This window comes from Amblyomma mixtum, chromosome 2, assembly GCF_055824585.1.
Source record: "Amblyomma mixtum isolate Tamu chromosome 2, ASM5582458v1, whole genome shotgun sequence".
NCBI classification, from domain to species: Eukaryota; Metazoa; Arthropoda; class Arachnida; order Ixodida; family Ixodidae; genus Amblyomma; species Amblyomma mixtum.
The window spans coordinates 122,223,385-122,250,281 of NC_143013.1; the positions used below are offsets into that span (position 1 = coordinate 122,223,385).

A 26,897-nucleotide genomic window follows, 5' to 3' on the forward strand; every position below is an offset into this window, starting at 1 on the left:
TTTCACTGAAGCCAGTTTTGACGTCCTGCTTGGGCTATGCATAATAAATCCCTATGTTTCTTGTTTTTTTTTTGGTTCTGCAGTATGAATCATATGCTGATCTATACCCGTATAACAACGAATACATATATGACCTGAAGACGCTGAGAAATTTAATGGGGTATGCGTACGAAAATAACAGAAAATTTGGTGATCCGGATGTTGTGTACCTAATGACAGGGTATGTTATATTTCGTATATAATTTACAGCATAATTTGAAGAGGTATTGCAATGTGTGTAAGTACGCTTATTTCCTTATTTCTTTAGCCGAGAGGTGTACACCGTAATCAACGGAAGCTTTGCAGAAGGTCAAGGTAAGTTTGTCTTGTACAGATATTAACATCCCGTACATAGGCATAAGAAGTATGTTTGCGAGCCATTTAGACACATTATGAGATTTTTCTATTATCTATAAGAATAAAACACTAAGCAAGTTGTAATCAACAAGCTGAGCAACAGGCCGCTAACAAAAAAAAGTTCCAGCTCGATGTTTTTGACAGGTTGTGCCTAAATGATAAAAGAAAATGGCCCCTAGCCTTCATTGATTAAGGAAAAGCATTTGTCTCAGTGCAAACCTCAGCAGTAATGGAGACATTGCGCAATCAGGACGTAGAAGAGTCTTATATGAAAATATTGCAAGATGTGTATAACGACTGCACTGCTACCATAGTCATTCGTAAAGTCAGGGATCAAAATTACAATAAGGCAGGGTGTCAACCAGGCAGACACGAGCTCACCAATTCCATTGCACCGCTTGTTTACTGGAGGTGTTCGGAGGCCCGGATAGCAAGCAGTTGGGGGTAAGAGTTAATGGAGAGTACCAGAGTAATTTACGACTCGCTGATGATATTGCCTTGCGAAGTCAATAAGGAGACCAACTGCAAAGCATGATCAATGAGTTAGAAGGGCAGAGCAGAAGAGTAGCCCTTAAAATAAACATGCAGAATACCAAAATAATGTTCGACAGTCTCTGAGGGGAAAAGACATCGCAATTGGTAGTGTGGTCCTGGAAGTGGTAAGAGAATACGTGTACTTATCACAGGTAGTGAGTGCAATAGCCGAATCATGAGAAGGAAAAAACTGTAAGAACACGAATGGGGTACAGCGTATATGGTATGTTCTGTCAAATCATGAATCACAGTTTACCAATATCTCTCACAAAAAAGTATAAAACAGCTGATCTTACCGGTACTCACCTATGGGGCAGAAACGTGGAGGCTAACAGAGAGGGTTCAGCTTAAGTTAAGGACAACACAGCAAGCTACGGGAAGAACAATGGTAGGCGTGACGTTAAGAGATCGGAAGCGGGTGGGGTGGGTGCGAGAACAACGGTGGTTAATGACACCCTAGTCGAAATAAAGACAAGTAATTGGCTTGGGCAGAGCATGTAATGCGAAGGCAGTATACCGCTGCTCCTTAAAGGTAACGGAGTGGATTCCAAGGGAAGGCAAGCGTGGCAGGGGGCCGCAGAAAGTTAGGTGGGCGGATGAGATTAAGAAGTTTGCGGGGATAGGGTGGCCGCAGCTGCAACAGGACAGGGTTAATTGTAAGAGAGATGGGTTACTTGTAAACATAAATCTCCCGAAAGCAGCAGCTTTGACAGCTGTCGCCGTAGCTCAGAGGTAGAGCACCGGACGAGTAATTCGGAGGTCGTGGGATCGGATCCCACCGGCGGCATGTGGTTGTTTTTTTCTGCTTTTCTCATCAATTAGCTTTAAGCGATAACATATTCAGTAATGCTCTAAATTGATCAACACATCAAAATAAATAAATAAATTGCAATCTCCTATTTCACTTGGTTTCTGTGGCTGTTGGCTTCCGTCATATTTACAACGAGCCCCTCATTGCCCTTCCTATATACGAGGTCTATTAGAAAAATATCCGACCTTTGGCCGAAGAAAAAAATCTGGCACAACTGGAGCGTTGCAAACCTAGTCACTTTCAAAGTAGTCTACTTGGGACTCCACACACTTATCCCAGTGGTGTTGCCATTGTTGGAAGTATTCCGAAAAGGCCCCTTTCGGAATGGAGTTTAGCTCAGCTGTCGTTGCAGCCATAATGCCCTCTCTTGTCTGAAATCGCGCTCTTTTCAATGGCCTCTTGGTTTTGGGAAACAGCCAGAAGTCGCAGGGGGCAATATCAGGAGAGTAAGGGGTCTGTTGAACTACAGGAGTCTAGTTTCTCGCCTAAAAAACCTGAATCAAGTGCGAGGAATGAGCAGGAGCATTGTCGTGATGGATACGCCACTTTCCTGTTGACCTGAACTCCGGTTTCTTGCGCCGCACAGCATCACGTAGGCGACGGAGGACATCCCTGTAGTACTATTTGGTCGTTGTTTGACTCTGTGGGGGGCGTACTCGTGGTGTGCCTCACAGAGGGAGTCAAAGAAATCAGTCAGCATCACTTTCACATTGCTGCGCACTTGGCGGGCCTTCTTTGGTCTTGGTGACGTGGAATGCTTCCACTGTGACGACTGGTATTTGGTTTCCGAGCCGTACTCGTACACGCAAGACTCGTCACCAGTGATTATGGTGTTGATGAAATCGGTGTCACTGTTTATGGAATCAAACATGTGCTGTGAGACTTCAACACCAAGCTGCTTTTGCTCCACCGTGAGCAGCTTCTGCACGAATTTCGCCGCAGCTCTCTCCATGGCCAAATCTTCTGTGATAACGGAATGTGCAGAAAAATTGCTCATGTCCACCTCTTCCGCAATTTCTCAGATAGTCACACGACGGTCCCGCATCACCACAGCGTTCACTTCGGCATTGACCTGGTCATTTCGGCATGTTGATGGCCGATCGGAGCATGGCTCGCTCTCCACCAATGTGCGGCCATCTTTAAACTAATTGTACCACTGCTTAGCCTGTGTGCTGCTCATAGCATCGTTACCGAAAGTCGTCTAAATATTCCGAATGGTTTCCATTTGGCTGTCGCCCAGTTTATGGCAAAATTTGATGCAGTAGGGCTGCTCCTGTAACTCCGCCATTTTCCTTGAAATAAAAAACAGACGAGAGCACTGCGCACAGCCTCACTCAAACGCTGTGTCCCAGCGACTGACACTATTGCCAGGCGGGAAAAAATTCGTGCATGCGCACGAAGGTTCAAGGTCGGCTGATGCAAGCGCGCTTGTTTCATATCCATCAGGTGTTCGCAAAAAAAAAAGAAAGTCGGATACTTTTCTAACAGACCTCGTATATATTGCCACGTATCATTGCAGTGTGTGTTCGTTCACGCTCAAGGCAGCAGGAAAGGGTCGTTATCACTTTTGTTCGTGGCGCGAGAAGCGACCAGACTAATCTCGATTGTTCGCAGCCATGCAAGGCTGCGTCTAGGTTTTTCCACATTACCGTAGATAATCTTGACCTGTTATCTGGAAGTTTCCTTGCCGGCTTTAAATTGAGCGATGCCGCGAGCGGCGGACATTCGTAGTTCGACGACCGACGAGCACGTTTGTTGCTGCCCGAGCTCGTCCAGAACCAGCGAAGTTTTTTTCGGCGCTGGCTTCGTGAGAAGTTTCGACAAGTGCAGGCGGGCCCCGGATCCACTGCGGCCCGGAGGTTCCGCAACCAGCCTCCCCGCCCAGGCGCCGTGCCTTTGCCGGTGCTCGGGCAAACTGTGTGAAGTTCGTGCAAGCAGCAGCCCAGCCGGCCACCCGTGACGTCATGGGAGGCCCGGGACCTGCTGCACCTCCGGTGTTCCGTGCGCCGCCCCCAAAGGCGCACTGTTTCCAGTTCGTAGTTACTTCCGACGCGACGGCTGACGACATCGTCGACGGCATCGAGTCGGTTGTCGGCCCGAAAGGGCTAGAGAGCCTCCAACACCATGGAGGCATGAAGTTCTGCGTCGCCATGGCCTCGGCTGCGGCGGCAGAGAAGATGCTAGTGGAAGGCGCCTTCAACGTGAATGGCACTTCCGTCCCAGTAGCCTGCGTGGGACCCGCCGTGGTCCACGTGACGGCTTTTCGTGTGCCGCTGTTCGTGGGAGACGCGGCGCTGGCGGCAGCACTGTCCTCTTACGGAAAGGTGCTGGACATCACCCACCCCGTCCTCAAGGGCCGTCGTCACGTCGGCAACGGGACGCGCGTGGTCCGGATCGAGATGAAGCAGGCGGTGCCGAACTTCTTGACCGTCCAGGGCCACCGCGTCATGTTTGACTACCGAGGCGTCCGGAAGGTGTGTTCCCGCTGCGGGCAGGACGGCCACATCGGCGCGGCGTGTCGAACGCCGCGGTGCGCTCGCTGCGAGGTGTTCGGCCACGACACGGCAGGATGCGGAGCGGCTTGCAGGCGCTGCGGTGGAAGCCACGCCACAGCGGACTGCCTGCGGCCACGGTCGTATGCGGCGGCCGCCGCCTCGAGGAAAGCCCCGAGCAAAGACAACGTGGCCACGGAAACACGGAGCACACCAACCCTCCGGACGCCTGTTGCCGACGTGGTCCCTACGACCAGCAGCCCGAGGGAGCCCGAGCCCACCCCCGCGACGGAAGTGCCCGTGAAGGAGCAGCTCGAGGGTCTCCTTCAAACGAGGTGGAGCCGTTCGGTGCTGTTTTCTCGGAACCCTTGCCGCCGCTACGCCGCACAGCTTCCTTCAACACCGAGAGCAGCAGCGGCGATGAGTCGAGCGTGGCGTCGGGCGACCTGGTGGACGTACCGGACAAAGTCACGCCGCTTCGCCTGACAGGCGACTTGACGTGCGGCCAGGTGTCAGGACCGACGACTCCTGGAGGTGCGGACGATGCGCGCTTCCCGTCACCAGCCAGCCACACCCTCCCATCGGCGACCCTGGCGTCGGCATCGGCTTCAGCTGCGAGCGTCGCCAAGACCACGCAGCAACCGGTGAGCGAGGCCACAAGCGCCGACGGCCCCGAAAACATGGACTTTTCCCGACCAGACTTCAAACGTGCCCACCCCCAATCATCGGAATCCGAAGGGACTGTTAACGAACGTTCTAGCAAAAAAGTGCCGCGCGCGCCAAGCGCCGCCCATGGCAGCGCTCTTTAGGTTGTATGCTATGCCGTCGGTGCTCTTGGCAGTCATGGCGGTTGTGCATCTCCTCTCCCTGAATGTTCGGGGATTTCAATCCGTAGACAGACAGAGAGAGGTGATGCACTTTGCCAGGGCTAGGGGCGTCGACATCCTGTTTTTACAGGAATGCAACTTCCGTACTTCACTTGATGTGCTGAATTTCACCACCCGGTTTTCTGTTTTTGCTTATTTTTCGTTGACTGATTTTCATATGTGCGGTGTTGGTGTCGTTTTTGTAAACCCCTGCCTGCGCGCGGGTGCTCATTGCACTTTCGGGCTGGACGGCCGCACTCTTGCGGTCGACTTCACACTAAACCAGCGGCGGGTACGTGCGTTGGTTGTATATGCGCCAGCACGGCGGACTAGTAGTTCTGATTTTTTTCAGCGCCTCGACTCATTCCTCCTTGATCCCTACCCCACTTTCATCGTCGGTGACTTCAATTGTGTACTTAACATCGACCGCGACGTCCGCGGACAGGGTCACGGTCGCCGTTATTGCGGTGCCCCCGCGCTCCGCGATCTCGTGACTCAGTTCCGCTTGTCTGACGCGTGGGTGCGGCTTCACGGGGATGCCTTTGGAGCGACGTTTGAGAGAGCACAGTCAGCGAGTCGGATAGACAAATTCTATTTTCCACCAGAGCTCGCTTCTTTTGTCGTTAGCTGCGAAGTTCTCGCGTTCCCTGCAGGCACGCCGGTGATTTCCGATCACCACCCCTTGTCAGTCAGGCTCGACTTTGGTGAGGACACCCCACGTACTGTTACGTGGCGCATGGACACGAGCCTACTGGCGGACCCGGAAAGCGTGGCGTCGCTGCGTACGGCGTTGGCAGCATCGTGCAAGAGCTTCGTTGCGACTGATTCATTGGACACACTCAAAGCTCGTTGGCAGGCAACTCTGGTGGCGGCCGGTCAAGACCGCAGACGGCGGGTAACTCATGCACTGAATGACACCCTCAAGCGCATCCGTATAGTGCAAAGGGGAGCACCCTTAACCTTTGCCATGAGCGATTACCTGAGTCTACTTAAAGCACGTTACCACGTGTTGCTCTGCCAGTCATCACGGGCAGCTAGTCGTGCACACCAGCTCGGGCGGCCGATATCAGACCCGGCTGTGCTACGACACGTACGCGCAGGCACGGCAGAGGAATTCGCTGCCGCTACTGTGCCTTTCGTGACACTCCCAGACGGCACCCAAAGCAAAACCACGGCCGATATCTGCACGATCTTCGCAAGCCACTTTTCGAACCTGTTCTCTACGGACAGTTGGCTACATCTTCAGGATGGCTATGACGGGCTTCTACAAAGTTTTTTTGGAAACTTGCCACGAGTAGCTGAAGAGTTGCATGAAAACCTTTGCGCACCAGCCACAAGCCAAGAGCTACACGCCATCCTGCAGAGTATGAATGCAGCCTCTGCCCCCGGTCCAGACGGCATTCCAACAAGTTTTTCTTCAAACTTTTTTTACGAGATCCAAGGAGCACTCCTGAAGATGGTCAACGGCTTCCTCGCGGATGGGTTACGTCCAAACTCTTTCCGCGAATGTCGCATCATACCCATTCCGAAAGCGGGCGGTGACCCCTCGGACCCGCAAGCATGGCGGCCCATAAGCCTCTTAAACGCAGATTACAAAATAGTCACATCTTTACTGAACACAAGAATGCGGACGATCCTACCTCACCTAATCCACCGGGCTCAAACTAGCAGTGTCCCTGACCGCTCTGTGTTTGATGCATTGGCACTCACTAGAGACCTGTTCACATTTGCCAGCAGGACGGGCTTCAGCGGGTGCTTTGTTTCACTAGACCAGGCGAAAGCATTCGATCGGGTGGAACACTCGTATCTGTTCGGAGTCCTTGAAGCCTTCGGATTCCCTCCGCAAATTGTCAGCAGGCTGCGCTTACTTTACGCAGACCTGAATGCTCGCCTCTCCGTAAACGGCCACCAGAGCGCTCCCTTCTCAGTCACCAGGGGCATAAGGCAAGGATGCCCTCTCTCCCCAACATTCTTCGTGTTATGCCTGGATCCACTCATCCGGCGCATTAACGACAGCCCATCCATACGCGGCTTCCCTCTGCCTGGCCAGGGCCAAATCAAGGTATCGGCCTACGCCGATGACGTGTCGCTTTTCCTCAAGGACGAGGATAGCTACGCCGCTTTTTCGCGGCTGTTTCTCGAGTACAGCGAGATATCTGGGGCCCTATTGAACAGGAGAAAAAGCAAGGCACTAAGGTTTGGCACCTTCACACCGAACTTTGCGGGCGAGGTGGAGTGGGTGCAGGGAGTGAAAGTCCTGGGAGTAGTATTCCTCGCCAGCGGAGAAGTAGCCCGCGAAACCTGGACTAACCTCCGCACGAACGCTGAGAAACGCCTCTCGGTGGCGTCAACTTTCCGCCTTTCAATGGCAGAGCGCTGCTATATAGTTAAGTCCACAATCCTAGCCGCATGTTTTTTTGTCGCCCGCGTCGCAAACCCACCGCGCACGTTTGCGCGCAGGCTAACCTCGGCCTGTGGCTCTTTCGTTTGGGCGGGCAAAACCGAACTTGTGTCACGAATGTTCATGCGCCTTCCATCGTACATGGGTGGGTTTGGTATACCTTGTATCCGCACCATGTGCAATGTGCTCGCCTTGCGAGGAGTACGAGATCTTGTACGCAACCCAGACTATCCCGGGAGAACACTCCTCACATACTTTCTGGGTACAGCGCGTAACGAGTTTTTTTCACAACACGTGGTTGGCTCTACAGCCGAGCAGCCCCCGGCATTTTTCGTTAATGTGCGTCGCACACTGACGTCGTTGACTGCCGGCGTGCCCGATCTGGATGTTGATGAAACCCCGCCCTCCAGGATGTGTGAAGCACTAACGGTCGCTGCGCTGACCCGCGAACAACTCCAGAAAACGAGACGGGCACGCTGGCGCCAACTGACCTCAGCTACGCTTCCTGCAGATGTCAGGGACTTCGGCTGGCTGCGAGGCTGGCGGGTCCTGCCCACAAGAGACCGCCTTGCGGCGTGGGGCGTGGCGCCCTCCGCCCGATGCCCGCAGTGCGGTCTGCTTGAAACTTTGCAGCACGCAATGTTTGAGTGTGTAGTTGCGCGCACATTTTGGACATTAGTGTCACGCATGTTTTTAACCCGCCTGGAAGCGCGCACTAGTTCTCCCGAAGTGTTTCAATATATGCTCTTGTGTGTCGGCATGTTCGTTTTGTGGCGGCAGCGTGGAGTGGCATCCTTAAATGGGCGTCCGCAAAGAACAATGTTCCCAATGTTGCAGCGCCTGCGCACGCGCCTCTTTGAACAAGCATGCATGGACGCTCTGTCAATGAGCGAGGCTGAGTTCTTGCGCAAATGGTCGACATACTTTATCGTCCTGCGCGGCGGTCGAGTATCGGCATTTCTACTGCATTACTGACGTGCTCAGTGCTGCGTCACTGAGCATGTGCTTGACAGATCAGAGCATTAAGTTCATCTGTTTTGTTTTGTATTTTCTATGTTAAAACAGAAAAAATAAACTTCTCTTTCTACGCCACCGCCGAGTGATTCAGTTATTTTGCGGGCGCAAGTCAGCCCAAATAAAGAGCTTCGTTTCCAAGATTGGCTGGTGTCTTCCTGACCACTGGACTGCCGTCACTACAACGTGACATTTGGTGGAGGTGCTGGGTAGCCTTCCATGTTCCGGACACCCCCTACAAGCCGTGACGCCAGCCCTCTGAGTCATCAACCGCAGGACCTGAGTCCAGTCCACCGCGCTAGCCGACGCCTGCAAGGGGACGAACCAGAGTTCGGGAATCTGCCGGACCCTACGCGGAAGCGAAAGCCAGCAGCAACATCTATCATGAGCTTGCCCCAGACGATGACTCCAATCATTCTTCAGCAGCCCCGGGTGCCACCAACCTTCGACGCTTCGCCTGGCGCCGACCCCGAAGAATGGCTGGAGCAGTTCGACCGTGTGGCTATCTTCAACAACTGGGACGATGCCACGAAACTTAGGTACGTGTTTTTCGCCTTGGAGGGACCAGCAAAAGTCTGGTTTGAGAATGAGGAAGCTAACCTCACGAACTGGGAAACCTTCAAGGAGCAGCTTCTAAAGACCTTCACGAACGTCCTGCGAAAGGAGAGAGCCCAGCAGCTGCTACAGTCTCGCATACAACACCCAAACGAGACCGTTGCTGTGTACACTGAGGAAATGAAGCGTCTCTTCCGGCGTGCCGACGCGAGCATGAAGGAAGAAGAGAAGGTGAAATTGCTTATGCGAGGATATAAAGAGCAACTATTTGCCGGCCTCGTTCGCAACCCACCGAAAACCGTCGCGGAATTCGTAGAAGAGGCATCCACAATGGAGAAAACTCTTGACGCCCGAGCCCGCCAGTATGACCGCCAGCAGCGCTTTTTGTCAGCAAGCTGCATGGAAACCGCTAACAACGATAACCTGCGGGAGGTTATACGTGAAGTTGTGCGAGAGGAGCTCCGACGATTGCTGCCAACGGGAACGCAGCCGCAACTTTCATCGCTAACTGACGTCATCCGGGACGAGGTTCAACAGGCCTTGGGTGTGACGCCGACACCCACGCAGCCTCTGCAGCCCCCAGCCATGAGTTACGCCGCAGCTGTGCGCCGTCCTGCACCTCGACGACGGGACCCAAGCCCCTATCGCCCTCAGCCAGCTGCGTTGGACCGCCGCCCACTCCCCCCAACACGCCTGTCCTACGAGCGACGCGCGCAGCCGAGGAAATGCGACGAATGGAGAACTCCCGACCAGCGCCGCCCACTATGCTTCCACTGTGGCGAAGCCGGTCACGTCCTCCGGCACTGCCCATACAGAAGACTGGGCATCCGAGGGTTCTCTTACGACGCTCCACGACCCCGACCCGGCCAGCGACCAGCCGAAATCGAGGAGTTTTTGCGTCGGGAAGAATACTCATCGCCGAGCCGCCTATCACGTTCCCCGTCGCCATCGCCCCCGCGCTTTGTTTCTCCTAGCCGAGGTTACGCCATGCGTGGACGCTCCCCCAGCCCCCGAAGGTTAAACTAAATAAAGCAGCCTCTGGAGGTGAGGTTGCTTCTAAGCGCAATGACAAAGATCCTCCATCGACGAGTACTCAAGACCATGCCTCAACTACGACGACAGCACCGACGACGACGACGACGACACCGACGACGACGACACCGACGACGAAGACACCGACGTGGCCAGACTTGAAGCTTTTACCGCTGCCCAGTGAAGTAACGTCGCAGTACGCCCGCCGCAGCCTCACTACTCGCCGAAGCCGAGATCGAACACCGAAGACAACGTACAATACCAGAACGCGAACAAGTGACCTTGAAGTTACGGTCGACGGTCACGCGGTTACTGCCTTGGTGGACACTGGAGCTGACTACTCTGTCATGAGTGGCCCACTCGCTGTCCGACTCAGGAAGGTAACAACAACCTGGGATGGCCCGCTGATCCGCACCGCAGGTGGCAACCTGATTACGCCGGCAGGACGCTGCACCGCGAGAGTTACTGTAAATGGGAGAACCTACGCGACAACCTTCCTGATCCTACAGCAATGCTCGCGAGACGTGATTTTAGGAATGGACTTCCTGAATGAACATCGGGCAATCATCGACCTTCGATCCAAGTCGATCAAGCTTTCCACGGACAAAGCCATATCTGCAGCGACGACAGCGACTCATCGCGTTGCCTTAAACGTCCTCGACGAAGTACTGAGCGTGCCACCCCGATCAAGTGTCTTCGCCTGCATAGGTACTGGAGACGTCGAAACTGCCGAAGGCGTCGTCGAAGGGAACACCCAGTTACTCCTTGATCGAGGACTGGGTGTCGCAAGGGGAGTCGCCCAAATCCGAAATGGCCAAGCCCAGGTGCTGCTAACCAACATCACAGAAGAATACCGGCATCTAAACAAAGGTACGACGATCGCTTTCCTCGACGAGCTGGCAGACATCAGAGACGTATTTGCCCTACCCGACCAACCCGCAGAACTATCTGACCAAGGCCATCAACCAATGTTTGATATCAACCCAGCATTAACCCGGAGCAGACAAGACCAAATACGCAGCCTTCTTCAAAAGTACAGCGACTGCTTCTCATCAGCATCGAACGTGCGACGAACCAGCCTTGCCAAGCACCGCATTGTCACAGACGAACACGCCCGACCACTGCGGCAGAGCCCCTACCGCGTATCGCCGCTAGAACGCCAAGCTATCCGCAAGCAAGTTTAGGAAATGCTTCGTGACGACGTCATCCAGCCATCGAGGAGCCCCTGGGCAGCACCGGTCGTCCTAGTGAAAAAGAAAGACGGCACCCTTCGCTTTTGCGTCGATTACCGCCGCCTGCACAACATTACGAAGAAGGATGTCTACCCCCTCCCCCGCATCGACGATACACTGGACCGGCTGTGCAACGCTAAGTACTTCTCATCGATGGACCTGAAGAGCGGCTACTGGCAAATTGAAGTCGACGAAAGAGATCGCGAGAAGACTGCGTTCATCACGCCAGACGGACTCTTCGAGTTCAAGGTGATGCCATTCGGCCTCTGCTCTGCCCCAGCGACGTTCCAGCGAGTAATGGATACGGTGCTCGCAGGCTTGAAGTGGCAGATTTGCCTAGTCTACTTAGATGACGTTATTGTCTTCTCCTCAAGCTTTGAAGACCACCTCAGAAGGCTTCGGATAGTGCTGGAAACGATCAAGTCTTCAGGCCTGACACTGAAACCAGAGAAGTGCCACTTCGCCTACGAGGAGCTGCTGTTCCTTGGTCACGTCGTAAGCAAGGATGGAGTTCGCCCAGACCCCCAGAAGACGGCTGCGATCGCAGAGTTTCCACAGCCTAATGACAAGAAAGCTATACGCAGATTCCTTGGATTGTGCGCTTATTACCGGCGATTCGTCAAGAACTTTTCGCGCATCGCTGAACCTTTGACCCAACTTACCAAGGCTGACATGCCTTTTAAATGGGAAAGGCCGCAAGAGGAAGCTTTCAACGAGCTGAAGCGCCGCTTACAGTCCCCTCCTGTGCGCGGGCACTTTGATGAAAACGCCGAAACCGAAGTTCATACCGATGCAAGCAGTGTGGGCTTAGGAGCGGTCCTCGTTCAGAAAAATGGCAGAGAGGAGAAAGTTATCGCGTACGCTAGCCGTTCACTGTCGAGAGCCGAAGCCAACTATTCGACGACAGAGAAAGCATGTCTCGCCATTATTTGGCCCACGTTGAAATTTCGCCCCTACCTATACGGACGACCATTCAAGGTTGTGAGCGATCACCATGCTCTCTGCTGGCTGGCCAATTTGAAAGATCCCTCCGGCCGCCTTGCTCGATGGAGCCTGCGTCTTCAAGAATTCGACATAACTGTAGTCTACAAATCTGGCCGCAAACATTCCGATGCAGACTGCCTATCGCGAGCCCCCGTAGACGCAGCACCGGAAGAAGAAGACGACGATGCTTTCCTAGGACCGGTAAGCGCCAGCAGTTTCGCGCAGCAGCAGCGCTCGGATCCTGAGTTGCAAAGCCTAGTTGATTATTTGAAAGGCAAGACCGCATCGCCTCCCCGGGGGTTCAAGCGCCAACTGTCGTCCTTCGTCCTTCACAATAATGTCCTCCTGAAGAAGAACTTCGCGCCCAATAGGACAGTACATCTTCTTGTCGTGCCCAAGAATCTTAGGCAAGAAATTATGCAGGCTTGTCATGATGAGCCGACTGCAGGGCATCTCGGGATTGCTCGCACGTTGCACGGCATCCAGGAGAAGTACTATTGGCCGCGGCTAGCTACCGACGTTTCCCATTACGTGAAAATGTGCCGTGAGTGTCAGTGACGCAAAACGCCTCCGATTAGACCAGCCGGACTCCTCAACCCCATACCACCTGCAACTAAGCCCTTTCAGCAAATAGGAATGGACCTCCTCGGCCCCTTTCCGACTTCAGCATCAGGTAACAAGTGGATCATCGTGGCCACCGACTACATGACCCGATACGCCGAAGCAAAAGCGTTGCCTAATGGTACCGCAATAGAAGTCGCAAAATTTTTTGTCGAGCAAATTCTCCTGCGACACGGCGCCCCCGAAGTGCTCATCACAGACAGAGGGACGGCATTTACAGCGGAGCTGACGCAAGCCATTTTAAACTACAGCCAGACAAGCCATCGGAGGACAACTGCCTATCATCCACAAACCAACGGACTCACAGAGCGTCTGAACAAGACCATCGCAGACATGCTCTCCATGTACATCGATGCCGAACACAAGACGTGGGACTCCATTCTGCCCTACGTGATCTTCGCGTACAATACTGCCGTCCAGGAGACAACCAGGTTTACCCCATTCCAGCTGGTATACGGCAGGAAGCCCACGACAACACTCGACGCAATGCTCCCGCACGTTTCTGACGAAGACATCCTCGACGTCGCCGCCTACCTTCATCGCGCTGAGGAAGCCCGAAGACTTGCGCGGCTTCGCATTCAAGACCAGCAGCACACCGACGCTCGACGCTACAATCTGCGCCGACGAGACACGCATTACAAGCCAGGTGATCGTGTTTGGATATGGACGCCAGTTCGCCGCCGTGGATTGAGTGAAAAGTTGCTGCGACGCTACTTTGGCCCGTACAAGGTTCTCCGTCGCATCGGTGACCTCGACTACGAAGTCATCCCCGACGGCACGACAGCATCTCAGCGACGCCGCACACGCCCGGATGTCGTACATGTCGTACGCCTGAAGCCATATTATGAACGCTAAAGGACTCGAAGTTTCATTTTCCGTGTTTATTTTCATTTTAAAGCATCGAGACGATGCTTCTTTGGAAGGGGGGTAATTCCACGTATCATTGCAGTGTGTGTTCGTTCACACTCAAGGCAGCAGGAAAGGGTCGTTATCACTTTTGTTCGTGGCGCGAGAAGCGACCAGACTAATCTCGATTGTTCACAGCCATGCAAGGCTGCATCTAGGTTTTTCCAGATTACCGTAGATGATCTTGACCTGTTATCTGGAAGTTTCCTTGCCGGCTTTAAATTGAGCGATGCCGCGAGCGGCGGACATTCGTAGTTCGACGACCGACGAGCACGTTTGTTGCTTACGCCACCGCCGAGTGATTCAGTTATTTTGCGGGCGCAAGTCAGCCCAAATAAAGAGCTTCGTTTCCAAGATTGGCTGGTGTCTTCCTGACCACTGGACTGCCGTCACTACAACGTGACAATATATATATATATATATATATATATATATATATATATATATATATATATATATATATATATATATATATATATATATATATATATACCGGTTGTTTTTTTTTAGAAGGTCCAAAATTTTTAAAAAAGGTAAATTGCTTTAGATTTATTTTAGCACTGGGGCTATACTGGAGGCTACGGCGGGCACCAGGCAAGAGGAAAGCTGTTTTAATTAGTTCGCTGATTAACTAAATATGTTAATTAACTTTTCTAATTTTTGTTTTAGGGGATATGTTGTATTCGCAGAATTGGAGATCGTCCTCTAAACAGTCCGACCAAGAAAAAACAATTTTAATTAAAAATTTTTCACGCACTTTACGAGGCGCGAAAAAGTCACCCTGGAAGGCATCTTCACACCGCAATGCAGCGGCGGGAGCGCCTCTGATGTAGTTCACTCCGCCCTGCGCTTTGCGTCCAGCGTCCCGGACTGGCGGCCTGCGCTATCGCTCCTCATCTCGCTTCGCTCCGCGGCCTCACGGAATGCCGCGCTGGAACAAAAACGCATTGAAACAAAGTGCAGGGCGGAGCGAGCGCTCACAGACGCTGTGTTACAGTGTGAAGCTGCCTACCAGGGAGACTTTTTCTCGCTTCGTTACGCGCGCAAAACATTTTTTCATGAAAATCTTTTTTCTTGGCTGGACTGTTTGGAAGACGATCTCCAATTCTGCTAATACAACATATCCCCTAAAATAACAATTATAAATGTTAATTAACGTAATCAGTTAATTAGCGAACTAATTAAAGTAGTTTGCCTCTTACCTGGTGTCCGCCGTAGCCCTCAGTATAGCCCCAGGGTTAAAATAAATCTAAAGGAATTTACCTTTCTTTAAAAATTTTGGACCTTCTAAAAAAAACACCCTGTATATATTTATATATGTATGTATACCGTGTTTTTTTTTAGGAGGTCCAAAATTTTTAAAAAAATGTAAATTGCTTTAGATTTATTTTAGCACTGCGGCTATACTGGAGGCTACGGCGGGCGCCAGGCAAGAGGAAAACTGCTTTTATTAGTTCGCTGATTAACTAAATATGTTAATTAACTTCTCTAATTTTACTTTTAGGGGGTATGTTGTATTCGCAGAATTGGAGATCGTCCTCCAAGCAGTCCAACTGAGAAAAAAACAATTCTAATTGAAAATTTTTCCCGCACGTTACGAGGCGCGAAAAAGTCACCCTGGTAGGCATCTTCACACCGTAACTCAGCGGCGGGAGCGCCTCTTACGTGGTTTACTCCGCCCTGCGCTTTGCGTCACGCGTCCCGGACTGGCGGCCTGCGCAATGGCTGCTTATCTCGCTTCGCTCCGCGGCCTCACGGAATGCTGCGTTGGAACACAAACGCACTGGCACAAAGCGCAGGGCGGAGCGAACTACGTCACAGGCGCTCATAGACGCTGTGTGACAGTGTGAAGCTGCCTTGCTGGGCGACTTTTTCTCGCTTCGTAACGCGCGGAAAAAATTTTTTCATTAATTTTTTTTTTCTTGGCTGGACTGTTTGGAAGACGATCTTCAATCCTGCTAATGGAACATATCCCCTAAAATAAAAATTATAAGAGTTAATTAACGTATTCAGTTAATCAGCGAACTAATTAAAGTAGTTTTCCTCTTACCTGGCGTCCGCGGGAGCCCTCAGATTAATCCCAGGGTTAAAATAAATTTAAAGGAATTTACCTTTCTTTAAAAATTTTGCACCTTATAAAAAACACCAGGTATATATATATATATATATGGGAAGGACAATGAGGGGCTCGTTGTAAATATGACGGAAGCCAACAGCCACAGAAACCAAGGGAAATAGATTTCAATTTATTTATTTATTTTGATGTATATGTATATATTGTAAGGATAAAGAAGATGCGTCTGAGCATCTGATCAATCGCAATGACGAAGACGAGGTCACAGTGCTCTCGCGAGTTTTTGCCAGCGCTGCGCTTGTGGGTGCTTCGCCGACCTGATCCCGGACGGCTGCTGTCATCTGTGCCGGCTCCCTTCGTTAACGGGACCCGACCATTTTCAGCGGCACCGACGAGAACGATGTTGAAGATTGGCTCACATCGTACGAGCGGGTGAGCGTATATACAACAAATGGGACGATGTGACGAAGCTAAACAACGTCATTTTTTATCTCGCCGGTGTGGCTAACCTCTGGTATCGCAACCATGAGGCAGATATTCAAACCTGGTCGACCTTTAAGACTAAATTTTCAGAAGTATTTGGTCGACCGGCTGTCAGGCAACTCCGAGCCGAACAGCGATTGCGCGAACGATCTCAGCAGGCTAGTGAAAGCTTCACTAGCTACACTGAAGATGTAGTTGACTTGTGCAAGCGGGTCAGTCCTCGTATGACGGAAGCCGACAAGATCCAACACATCTTGAAAGGCATCGATGACGACGCTTTTCAGATGCTTCTAGCGCGCGACTTGGGTACCGTTGCTGAAGTTGTCACGGTGTGTCAAAGCTTTGAGCAGTTGCGCAAGCAGAGGATTCTGACACGCCAGGGGTCAAAGCAGGTTGAGTCGCTTCCTGGGCTCACGCCTGCTCCTGACTCCTCGCTGCTAGAGCAGATTAAAGACTTCGTGCTGTGGTTGACTTTCCCAAGCCTACCTCCATCAAAGACTTGCGCAGCTTCCTGGGTTATTGCTCATATTTCCGCCGGTTTATTCGCAACTTTGCGTCAATTGCTGCGTCTTTATCCCAACTGCTGTCTGGAAGTGCGGATTTATCATTGTGGTCTCCAGCGTGCGACGACGCATAAAGCACCTTGCGCCGCCTATTCTGCGCCATTTCGACTCGGCCACTCCTACCGAAGTTCACACGGACGCCAGCGGTGTTGGCCTCAGCGCTGTCCTCGCCCAACAAAAACCTGGTTTTGACGAATACGTCGTTGCCTATGCTAGCCGCACATTCACACCAGCAGAACGCAATTACTCAGTAACTGAAAAAGAGTGTTTGGCGATTGTATGGGCCCTCGAGAAGTTTCGACCGTACATCTATGGGCGCCCTTTTGATGTTGTGACCGACCACCATGCGCTCTGTTGGCTTTGCAACCTGAAAGACCCCTCCAGCCGCCTCGCTAGGTGGGCCCTTCACTTGCAAGAACATGATACCCGCGGCGTGTATCGCACCGGCCGCAAGCATCAAGACGCCGATGCACTGTCCCGCTGCCCCCTTCCAGCCGAGATAGCCAGCCTTTCACCTCCGGCGCTCCTCTGCCCTTGCTTCGCACCAGCGACATGCTTTCAGCGCAGAGCATGCATCCATGGATCGCTTCCCTTCTCGACTTTCTTGCTAACCCGACGGCTGCTTCACAGTCACGTCCGCTCCACCGCCAAGCTGCCCATTTTGCGATTCGTGAATACCTACTTTATCGCCGAAAACCTACTCTATCGGCTACTTTATCGCCGAACAGCGGTCACGCGGAAGTTTTCAAGACCTATACCCGCATACGGCTGCGCTACTACTGGCGCGGAATGTACACCTTCATCATGAAGTACGTGCGCTCCTGCATTCCACGCCAACGTCGCAAGATACCTCCCCATCGTTCCGCTGCAGAGCTGCAGCCGTTACCATGCCCTCTACGCCCATTCGACCGCGTTGGCATTGATTTATACGGTCCGCTTCCATACACTGCAGCCGGCAACCGTTGGGCTATTGTGGCGGTGGATCACCTTACACGATATGCCGAAACTGCTGCCCTTCCGGCTGCCACAGCGACGGACGTCGCCTCCCTCATTTTGCAACAATTCATCGTTCGTCATGGTGCACCTAGTGAACTGCTAAGTGACCACGGCCGCGCTTTATTATCGGACGTGGTAAAGGCGCTTCTCAAAGAGTGCAGCACGATTCACCGAACTACCACCGCCTTTCATCCGCAGACCAATGGCCTCACTGAACAATTTAACCGCACCCTCGGAGACACGCTGTCCAAGTACCTCGCTTCTGACCACACGAATTTTGATCTTGTCCTTCCGTACGTCACTTACGCGTACAATACCGGTACGCAGTCCACCACCGGCTTCTCTCCTTCCTACTTTACGGCCGCCAACCCTCTGCTACTATCGTCACAATTCTCCCTTACCACCCTGATGAATTCGAATATCGGCCTGTTTCCGAAGGCCCGCAACACGCCGAAGCCTGCCGCCAAATGGCCCGCTTACTCACGACTGACACCCAGTATCGCCAGCGCTCCCGTCTCGACCAAGACCAAACCTCACCGAACTACTCTTCTGGCGCACTTGTGTGGCTCTGGATCCCTTCAGGAACTCCTGGTCTCTCTTCAAAATTTCTCGCCAAGTTCCATGGTCCCTACCGTGTACTGGAGCACACCTCTCCGGTTAATTATGTAGTGGAACCACTCACGCCGTCTCTTGATCGCCGCCGAGGACGGGAGACCATTCATGTCCAGCAGCTCAAGCCCTACTACGACCCCGCCATCTTGCCATCACCCTAAGTCGCCAGGATGGCTCCTGTACACGGTATATTGTACTTGCCACTGACTGCAGTTCGTTTCTGGTGTTGTGTGTGTGTGTTTGTTGTTAGCCTTGCGTCTTTTTCTTTTGTTGTGTATTGAGTGGTTGTGTAAGGATTCATTAGAAACTTGTGTTTTTTCCTAATGATCTATCTTGTATCGTGTTGTTCTGCCACAACCCTTCTCTGAGTGGGATTTTTCATATTCTAATTTAGTAGCTTTCTTTTCTTTTTTTATCGGAGGTGTTTCTTTGACATTGCTGCGGACCCCCATGCCTAGAACTTCCTCCTGAAATGTTGCCTTCTCGCTGTCCGGCTGCCAGGCACTGCGCGCTGGTCGCCGCAATGCGCCATCGGTGCAATTTTGGAAAGTCTTGTGCAGTAAAGGTTTTTTTTTCTGTTTGTTTGTTTTTTCTCACAACCCTGTGGCAGCTGTGCGCTGTAGAGCTTCGCGGTTGTCATCGACTTTTCTGTCGTTACCCCTCCTTCCGAACACCTGCTGCCTTTTCAAGTTGTAACCAACTTTTTTTTTTAACCTCCCCCCTCACCACTGTTTGCATTTGTGTTTTACACTTTTTTCTGTACCTCGCGGTGCTATAAAGCTGCTTGTTTCAAATACTGTAATTTTAAAAGTAAAGACGCCAAAAAAACCACACACACACACAAGACAAGAGAACGGGACAGAGCGCCTTGTGTGTGTGTCTAGTCGTATGTGTGTGTGTGGTTTTTTGGCGCCTTTACTTTTACAGTGAATTACCAACTAGCCCAGCAAGAAGTTCTCTTAAAATTCTGTAATACACTCGAAAAAGGCTGGTCCTCCAGCCGAAACTTCGTGAATTAAATCTTGTTATGTTTTTCAATTTCTTGTGACTTTATCTTATACTAATAATTTCTGATATATATATATATATATATATATATATATATATATATATATATACCGGGTGTTTCAGCAAACACTTTCAAAAATTGTCGCAAGCAGGCTTTTTGTGGTAAAAGTATGGCTTTTCCGGCATAGTATTACCACTGTTTGCGGACACCAGAAAACCGGTAAATTGTCTCAGGTAGTAAGCTGGTTAACTAATTTTTAATAATTAACTTTTTAACTAGTAGATATCCGCCTAGTTGTAGTAAGGGATTTGTAACCGGTCATTAGTAATAGCCATATCAGTTTTTACAATTTCGAAAACACAATTACCCTCACCGCTGTGGCTCGGCAAAGTTTGGCTGCATCGTGCGAAAAATGCATGCGGTATCGAAAGCATGCAGGCAAAGCATCCCCTCCAGTGCATGTAACTAGTCGAAAACGCCAAATTTTGTCGAGCCACAGCGCCAAGGAAAATCGCAGTTTCGAAATTCTAAAAACTGATATGGCTGTTACCAATGACTGGCTACAAATATATAATTGCAACTAGGCGCTTAACTGCGATAGTTAATAAGTTAATTCTTAAAAATTAGTTAACCAGTTTACTACTTAATACGATTCACCGGTTTTCTAGTGTCCGCCAACACTGGTAATACTATGCTGCAAGCCATATCTTTACCCCGAAAATTCTATTCATGAAAATTTTCGAACGTGTTCGCTGAAACACCAGGTGTATATATATATATATATATATATATATATATATATATATATATATATATATATATATATATATATATCCCAATATCTCTTTCACACACACCTACTCAACCAATGAAATTAACTTCCTGGATGTTCTGGTTCGAATAGAAGGAAGTACATTCATCACTAGTGTATATAAAAACCTACAGACAGACAACAGTATCTTCATTTCAACAGCTCCCACCCACGCCACTGCAAAACTTCAATCCAATACTCACAGGCCATCAGATTCAAACGAATTTGCTCACGATCGGAAGATTTTCACGAAAATGCTAATCGCATGCGAGACACCCTAAACAAACAACATTACCCGTCTTCTATAATCAACGATGCCATTAAAAAGGCAGAAGCAACCAATATTAATCATGTCATTAAGGAATCTCAGCCAACATCACAGCGCTGTAATCTCATACTAACCTTCACAAATAATCTCCCGAACATTAACAACATCCTGAAAAAACACTTTAATATCATAGAACAGAGTGACCGACTTTCAAAAGTTTTCACAACGGTCCCCCAAGTAACATATAGAAGACCAAAAAATCTACAAAACCATGTTGTCCATTCGACAGTCAATAAACCGAGAGCTGTGGGTTGCACACCATGCGAAAAAAGCCGATGCCAAGTCTGCAAACACATGGAAACCACGGCACTGGCAAAAAGCACCCATTCAAATTTCAAGCATTCTATCCGGGAAGATCTAAACTGCGATTCCAGCAACGTGGTTTACATGCTCGAGTGTGGCGACTGTCGAATGCAATACATAGGCCAAACAGACAATTCCTTCCGATTCAGATTTAATAACCACCGCTCACATGCCCAATCCCTCCCCAACCTCCCCCTTTCGAAACACCTCCGCGAGAAAGGCCACAAGTTTGACAAACTTAAAGTAACAATACTACAGAGTGGCTTCAAAAACACTCGTGAGCGCGAGCAACGAGAATCATATTTTATTTTTAAATTTAACACAGTAGAAAATGGCATTAATGAAACTTACGGCACCCTCACCTCTCTTCCGAGGTCAGAGGCCTACGAAACTAAACAAAGCAACACTGACCCTGTCGTCTGAGGTCATACCCCTTTCTGCATGCCACATGTGTGCCTTGCCTTCTTCCCCCCCCCCCCCCCCCCCCCCCCCCCCCCCCCCCCCGCTGGGTCTGCTCACTTTGTGGTCCCGCGAACGCCACATTATATTATTTTTTTTCTTTCACAATGTAAGCTTACATTTTTTACATTCCTTCCGATACTTCCGGGCATGGGTGCATTATTCCTGGGTGGAAAGAAAAAGCACTGCTTCAAAGGTTTTCTTTTCCCTCTTTTTTTTCCCCTAAGTTTCTCTTTGTTAAGGGTCAGATTTTTATTTTTTATTTTTTTTCCTGCCCTTGAGTTGCTGCACGGCCACGCACCTGTCGAGCATCTCCGAATGGGACACGCCTGTCAACAAGCAAGCCTGTTTAGCTTAACAAAGCAGAGGCCGCATCTGGACGTTGTATTTTCTGCCTGTTCCTCACACTCGCCCCCCCCCCTCGTTTTTTTTTTGGTGTGGGTCGCGCTGCCTCTAATAATTTTTTATGTGTATTTTCTGCTATGTGCTTTGTGTTTCCCACTTACCTGTTCTATACCCACCCCTATAAAAGGGGTTGCATTAACAATGCAAAATCACTCCTGAAGAAGATCGGTTTTCCGGTTGAAACGTCGAGTAGAATAAATATGTTTCCTTTAACGAAGCGTATACTTCGCTATATATATATATATATATATATATATATATATATATATATATATATATATATATAACTGCTGAGATTATTTTACAAAAAGCCATCAGCCGCGACTGCAAGCTACATCTCACTGCTTGAACCTGTGCCGAAACTTTACGCTGACCGCTACCAGCATTCTTTTTGTTTTCTTCAGGAATCTTGATGACATGATTATCCTCTGCAGCGTAGATTGAGTTTTTGAAAGAAACTGCAGAAAACTGAGAGGTGCCTTTAATGCCAGAAGAGAATGTTTATAATGCTATTTCAAGAAAACTGCTCGCTCACTCATGCAAGCCGTATCGCATTTCTAGGAGTGGGTTACGTTGCGGGAATTTGCACCTACCAGAAAGTGGCTCTTGGAGAGGACAAGCCAGGACTGTACTCGGGCACTTACACCCTGGCGCACGAGCTGGGGCATGTGTAAGTCAGTTATCATCTGGCTATGCGCCGCTATCCCCTCTGGGCACTATTCGCGTGCACTCCCGGCACCCTTAGAGTGTGTGTGTGTGTGTGTGTGTGGGGGGGGGGGGGGGGTAGCTGTTACATTCTCGATAAAGACGACCTCGACTCAGCATGGCGAGCTCCGCGAGGTACAAGCTACCAACTGGCGCGCCCGGCGAGAGGGCGACAGAGAAATTGTACAGCTGATGTGTGTATGTGCGCCAGCTTTGGGTGAAAAAATGAATACACGCGTACCGCCATTTGTAGAAAGGACCCGTATCGCCGTCTCTTAGCTCCTGTAGCAGTTTAAGCTTCCAGGAAGCGCTGCCGCACGACTCCCTGGTCAACAACACTCGCCCAGCCATGGACTTCGCTAGCGGCGGCGTCATGTACCCTGTCATGGTCCTCCGGTCATCGGTCTGTAGCAGTGCCCATTGAACAAACTGTGTTCTCTTTGTTATTCTCTCTTGTGTTCGTGCACTTTAAGTGCAATTTCTCTCTCGTGTTACTTTGCACGTGTTGCATCGTATTGTAGATCTCCTTGTATGTGCTGTTGCACGCGATTGGCAATTCCGCCATATTGTCTCTCCGATAAATACATTTTTTTTTTGTGAACCTTTGGCTCCAACCCGTTCTCTGGCTTGCGACCGGTGGTAATAGCGGCTAATGCCATTTACCAGAATGTTAGTGAGCGTAGTAGACGTGGTCCAACAGCCCTTCAGTTCTAGACCTGCCTTTTTTGTCAGGCAGTCTGTCTAACAAGGCTGACAATGAGGATATTAGTGATCACGATTGGAATGTTGCCCATGTTCGAAGCGCCTCATTTTTTTGTTCATGCGATCGCACAAACAAAGATTGCTTTTTTGATAAGGCTAGATATATTTTGCAATGTGGAGAGCTTGCTAATTAATTTTTTTGCTTGAATGCGAGCTTTTAAACCAGCAATTAGACTGTAATAGCCTATGGGAGGCACTTAGTTACGTCCTAAAAAACTAAATGACATGCATGTTCTTTTGAAACTTTTGACAACAAAAAAGACGCAGAGACAAATGCTGGTTTACTCAGCAGGTGAAGCGACTGATTAAAAATAGACATCATCTCCTAAAAAAAAAATGAATACTTAAAGGAAGCATCATAATCCTATAATACTTGAAATGTTATGGTGTCCTGCAAAGGATACAACGAAATAATCAGTGCTGCTGAAGCACTAGCACTAGGCCCCAAGTTAAAGAGCAACCCCATAGAAATGTGGAAGTTCCTAGAAACAAACGCCAGAAACAACCAGCATTCGTATTGTAAACAATGACAATGTATTCTCATTATTTACAACGATTATGTCTGCTGCTTATTTTCAGTCTGCTGTAACAACTTCCACACATCATGATCTTCCGGTCATCCGGGAAGTTCAGTTCTGTCTATTCCTGAACTTATTGTGATGTACAGTGGTCTAGCTAAATTACTATAAATTTCTCCTTTGCCAATGGACAAGATTGTACACCTTCCTATGCGTTAAAAAGTTGTTCCGACATGATTTCCCACTACCTGGTTATGCAATTTTAACAATCTTTAACTTCATTGATTCGTCTTGAATAGAAATTTGCGAAACAGTAGATTACGAAACAGTAGATTAGAAAACAGCACATTACGTAGAGCATGGTACATATTGACAATTTAATAATCTCAATTTACTGGCTCACAGGAATACCGATGAGGTGCTGACGCAATTGTCGCCTCTTTCCTTCACAAAAAAAAAACGCTTCTGAAAGTTCTCGGGCTCATTTTCTTTATTTTTACTTAGAATTTTGATTCCCTCAAGTCGTGGCTAACAGTTATGATAGCTTCCATTTTTGCAAGAGCACAAATACGCGGGTAGGTCGTGGAACGAGTCTGAAACGTTATCTGGTGAGCGTTCATGTTGCTTGACACGTTCGTGATACAGACTCGTTCCAGAAACAACCCATCTATTGCCGCTCTTGCAAACATAACAATCACAACTGTGATAAACGACTTGAAGGACTCCAAGTTATGACTATTAAGAAAAAATTAGCCCGAGAATAGGCCGATTCATTTTTTATCAAGAAAAGAGGCATCACGTGCGTTAGCACCGCATCAGCCTCCCTATGAGCAAGTGAATTTCGATTACTAAACAGGCAATATTATGCACCCAGCTTTCCTTAATCTACTAGTTTTTCTTTGTTTTTCCCCTATAGTCATGAATGCGCATGCGCTTAGTACCTTCATTTTTTATAAATGTAACATATGCCTACTTCAATCACAATGGAGGCCGCGTCCGTCCTAGCAAGTTCTTTCTGTGTCCTCGTCAAGATACAGCTCTGAATTAGTTTTCAAGGAAAGATCAGTGATATTGCCAGGAGGACGAGGAGGATGTAGAAGAGGAAAGGCAGGGATGTGTCATAATGTCTGTACGCTGAAGATTTCGCCATTTATCACTGAGTTAAGTGGTCATCTCACTGTGATGACCCACAACGCAATTTGGACAGTATGCGGCGCTGGTGTGTTAAGTGGTAAATCTCTTTAAACCCCTCTAAGTGTACTTTCGCTTCCTTTACACGTAAATTCAATCATTACCTCTTTGATTACACATAGAGATCATGATCTTCGGACCATGAAAGGGAATTAACCGGAAGAATAAGAATGCGGTAGAGCTCATATGGCAGGTTCTCTAAGATCATGAATGGCAGTTTACCAATATCCCTCAAGAGAAAAGTATACAACAGCTGTATGTTACCGGTACTCACCTATTGGACAAAAACGTGGAGACTAACAAAGGGGGTTCAGCTGAAGGACAAGGCAGCGAGCTATGGAAAGAAAAATGATACATGTAACGTTCAGAGAATCGAAGCGGGAGGAGTAGATGAGGGAACAAACGTGGGTTAATGACATCCTAGTCGAAATAAAGAAAAAGATATGGGCTTGGGTAGGGCATCTAATGCGAAGGCAAGATAACCGCTGGCTCTTAAGGGTAATGGAGTGGACTGCAAAAGAAGGCAAGCGTAACAGGGGGCGCCAGAAAGTTAGGTGGGCGGATGAGATTAAGAAGTTTGCGGGGATACGGTGGCCGCAACTGGCAAAGGACAGGGTTCATTGGAGAGACATCGGAGAGGCCTTTTCTCTGCAGTGGGCGTAGTCAGGCTGATCATGATGATGATTAAGTGGAGCTGTCACGAGCCATCATCATCGTCAGTCTGACTACGGCTACTTAAGGACAAAGGCCTCTCCCATATCTCTCCAGTTAACCCTGTCATATGTAGCAGCGGCCACCCTATCCCCACAAACTTCCTAATCGCATGCGCCCACCGAACTTTCTGCCACCCTTGCTACGCTTCCTTACTCTCGAAATCTAGTCTGGTGCGTCTCAGTACCATCGGTTATCTTGCTTTCGATATTACATATACACATATATTACATTCAATATAACATGCCCTACCAAGCCGATTTCTTCCTCTTGAGCATAAATGCCGCGTAGGTCATTTTATTCATAATTATAATCTAACTTCGAAGAGCATGTTGACTAGATAGCAGGAAGAGATGGCAAGATGTTGGGTTTTATCACACTCAGTTTAAACTCAACATTTAACCAGTGAAGGATTCAAGAATGGTTTATTCATCCTGAAACTGCATCCTCCCTAACCGGAGAACAATATTTAAGCCTATAAAAATATTGAGATAAGACATTTAGGAAAGAAGAGTTTGATATGCTCTAACATCTATGATTTGCGCAAAATGCGGAATAGGACGGTGGCTGTGCTGCTCGTGCACAGGAACGTTGATGATATCACAGAGTACTAGCAAAGCGCTGGTATGAAAACGTAGAGACCATGGTTCTAAACTGCTGCTTGCAGAAGCGAAATATGTTTAGGAATCGAATAAGAAGACAAAATATAAAGCCTTGAAATTCTCTGCTTGAGAATTTACAACATTCCGCAGTGAGGGCATGTTTGTTTAAAAGACGTACGACCATTTGAATAGAAATCTGGGGTTTCTCAAGGTTCTCTACTGGGTCCTCTTTTATTCCTCCTGTAGGGTAATGATCTGCCATTGCACACTTATGTAAAGAGACGCCTTTATGCCGATGACTGCGTTTTATATCAATAATTAAATAACCAGCTAATCATGTTATCCGTAACAATTTATTCGCTCATTTCTGGAGCCCGTCAAATACATAGAACTGAATATTAACTTTTCGAAGAAAGTCTGTATGTCATCTTCACGATGTTCTTGGCCTTCCTTCTGCAAAAATTCATATAATAGTCAACTTACACATAATGTACGAATACAAATATCTCGATCTTCTACAA

General features: G+C 49.3%; 1 protein-coding gene and 1 non-coding gene across 2 annotated transcripts in view; both read left to right on the forward strand.

Annotated features, from left to right (window-relative positions):
* LOC149360744 (uncharacterized) overlaps nt 1–26,897 on the forward strand; it is a 55,421-nt gene that overhangs the window by 23,927 nt on the left and 4,597 nt on the right. The window contains exon 5 of the mRNA XM_089567909.1: nt 22,449–22,557. Coding sequence (XP_089424035.1) covers nt 22,449–22,557 — 109 coding nt within the window. The remainder of the gene's footprint in view (nt 1–22,448; nt 22,558–26,897) is intronic.
* Nucleotides 1,646–1,717, forward strand: TRNAT-AGU (transfer RNA threonine (anticodon AGU)). Its single transcript has one exon. It is a non-coding gene; the product is annotated as a tRNA-Thr (tRNA).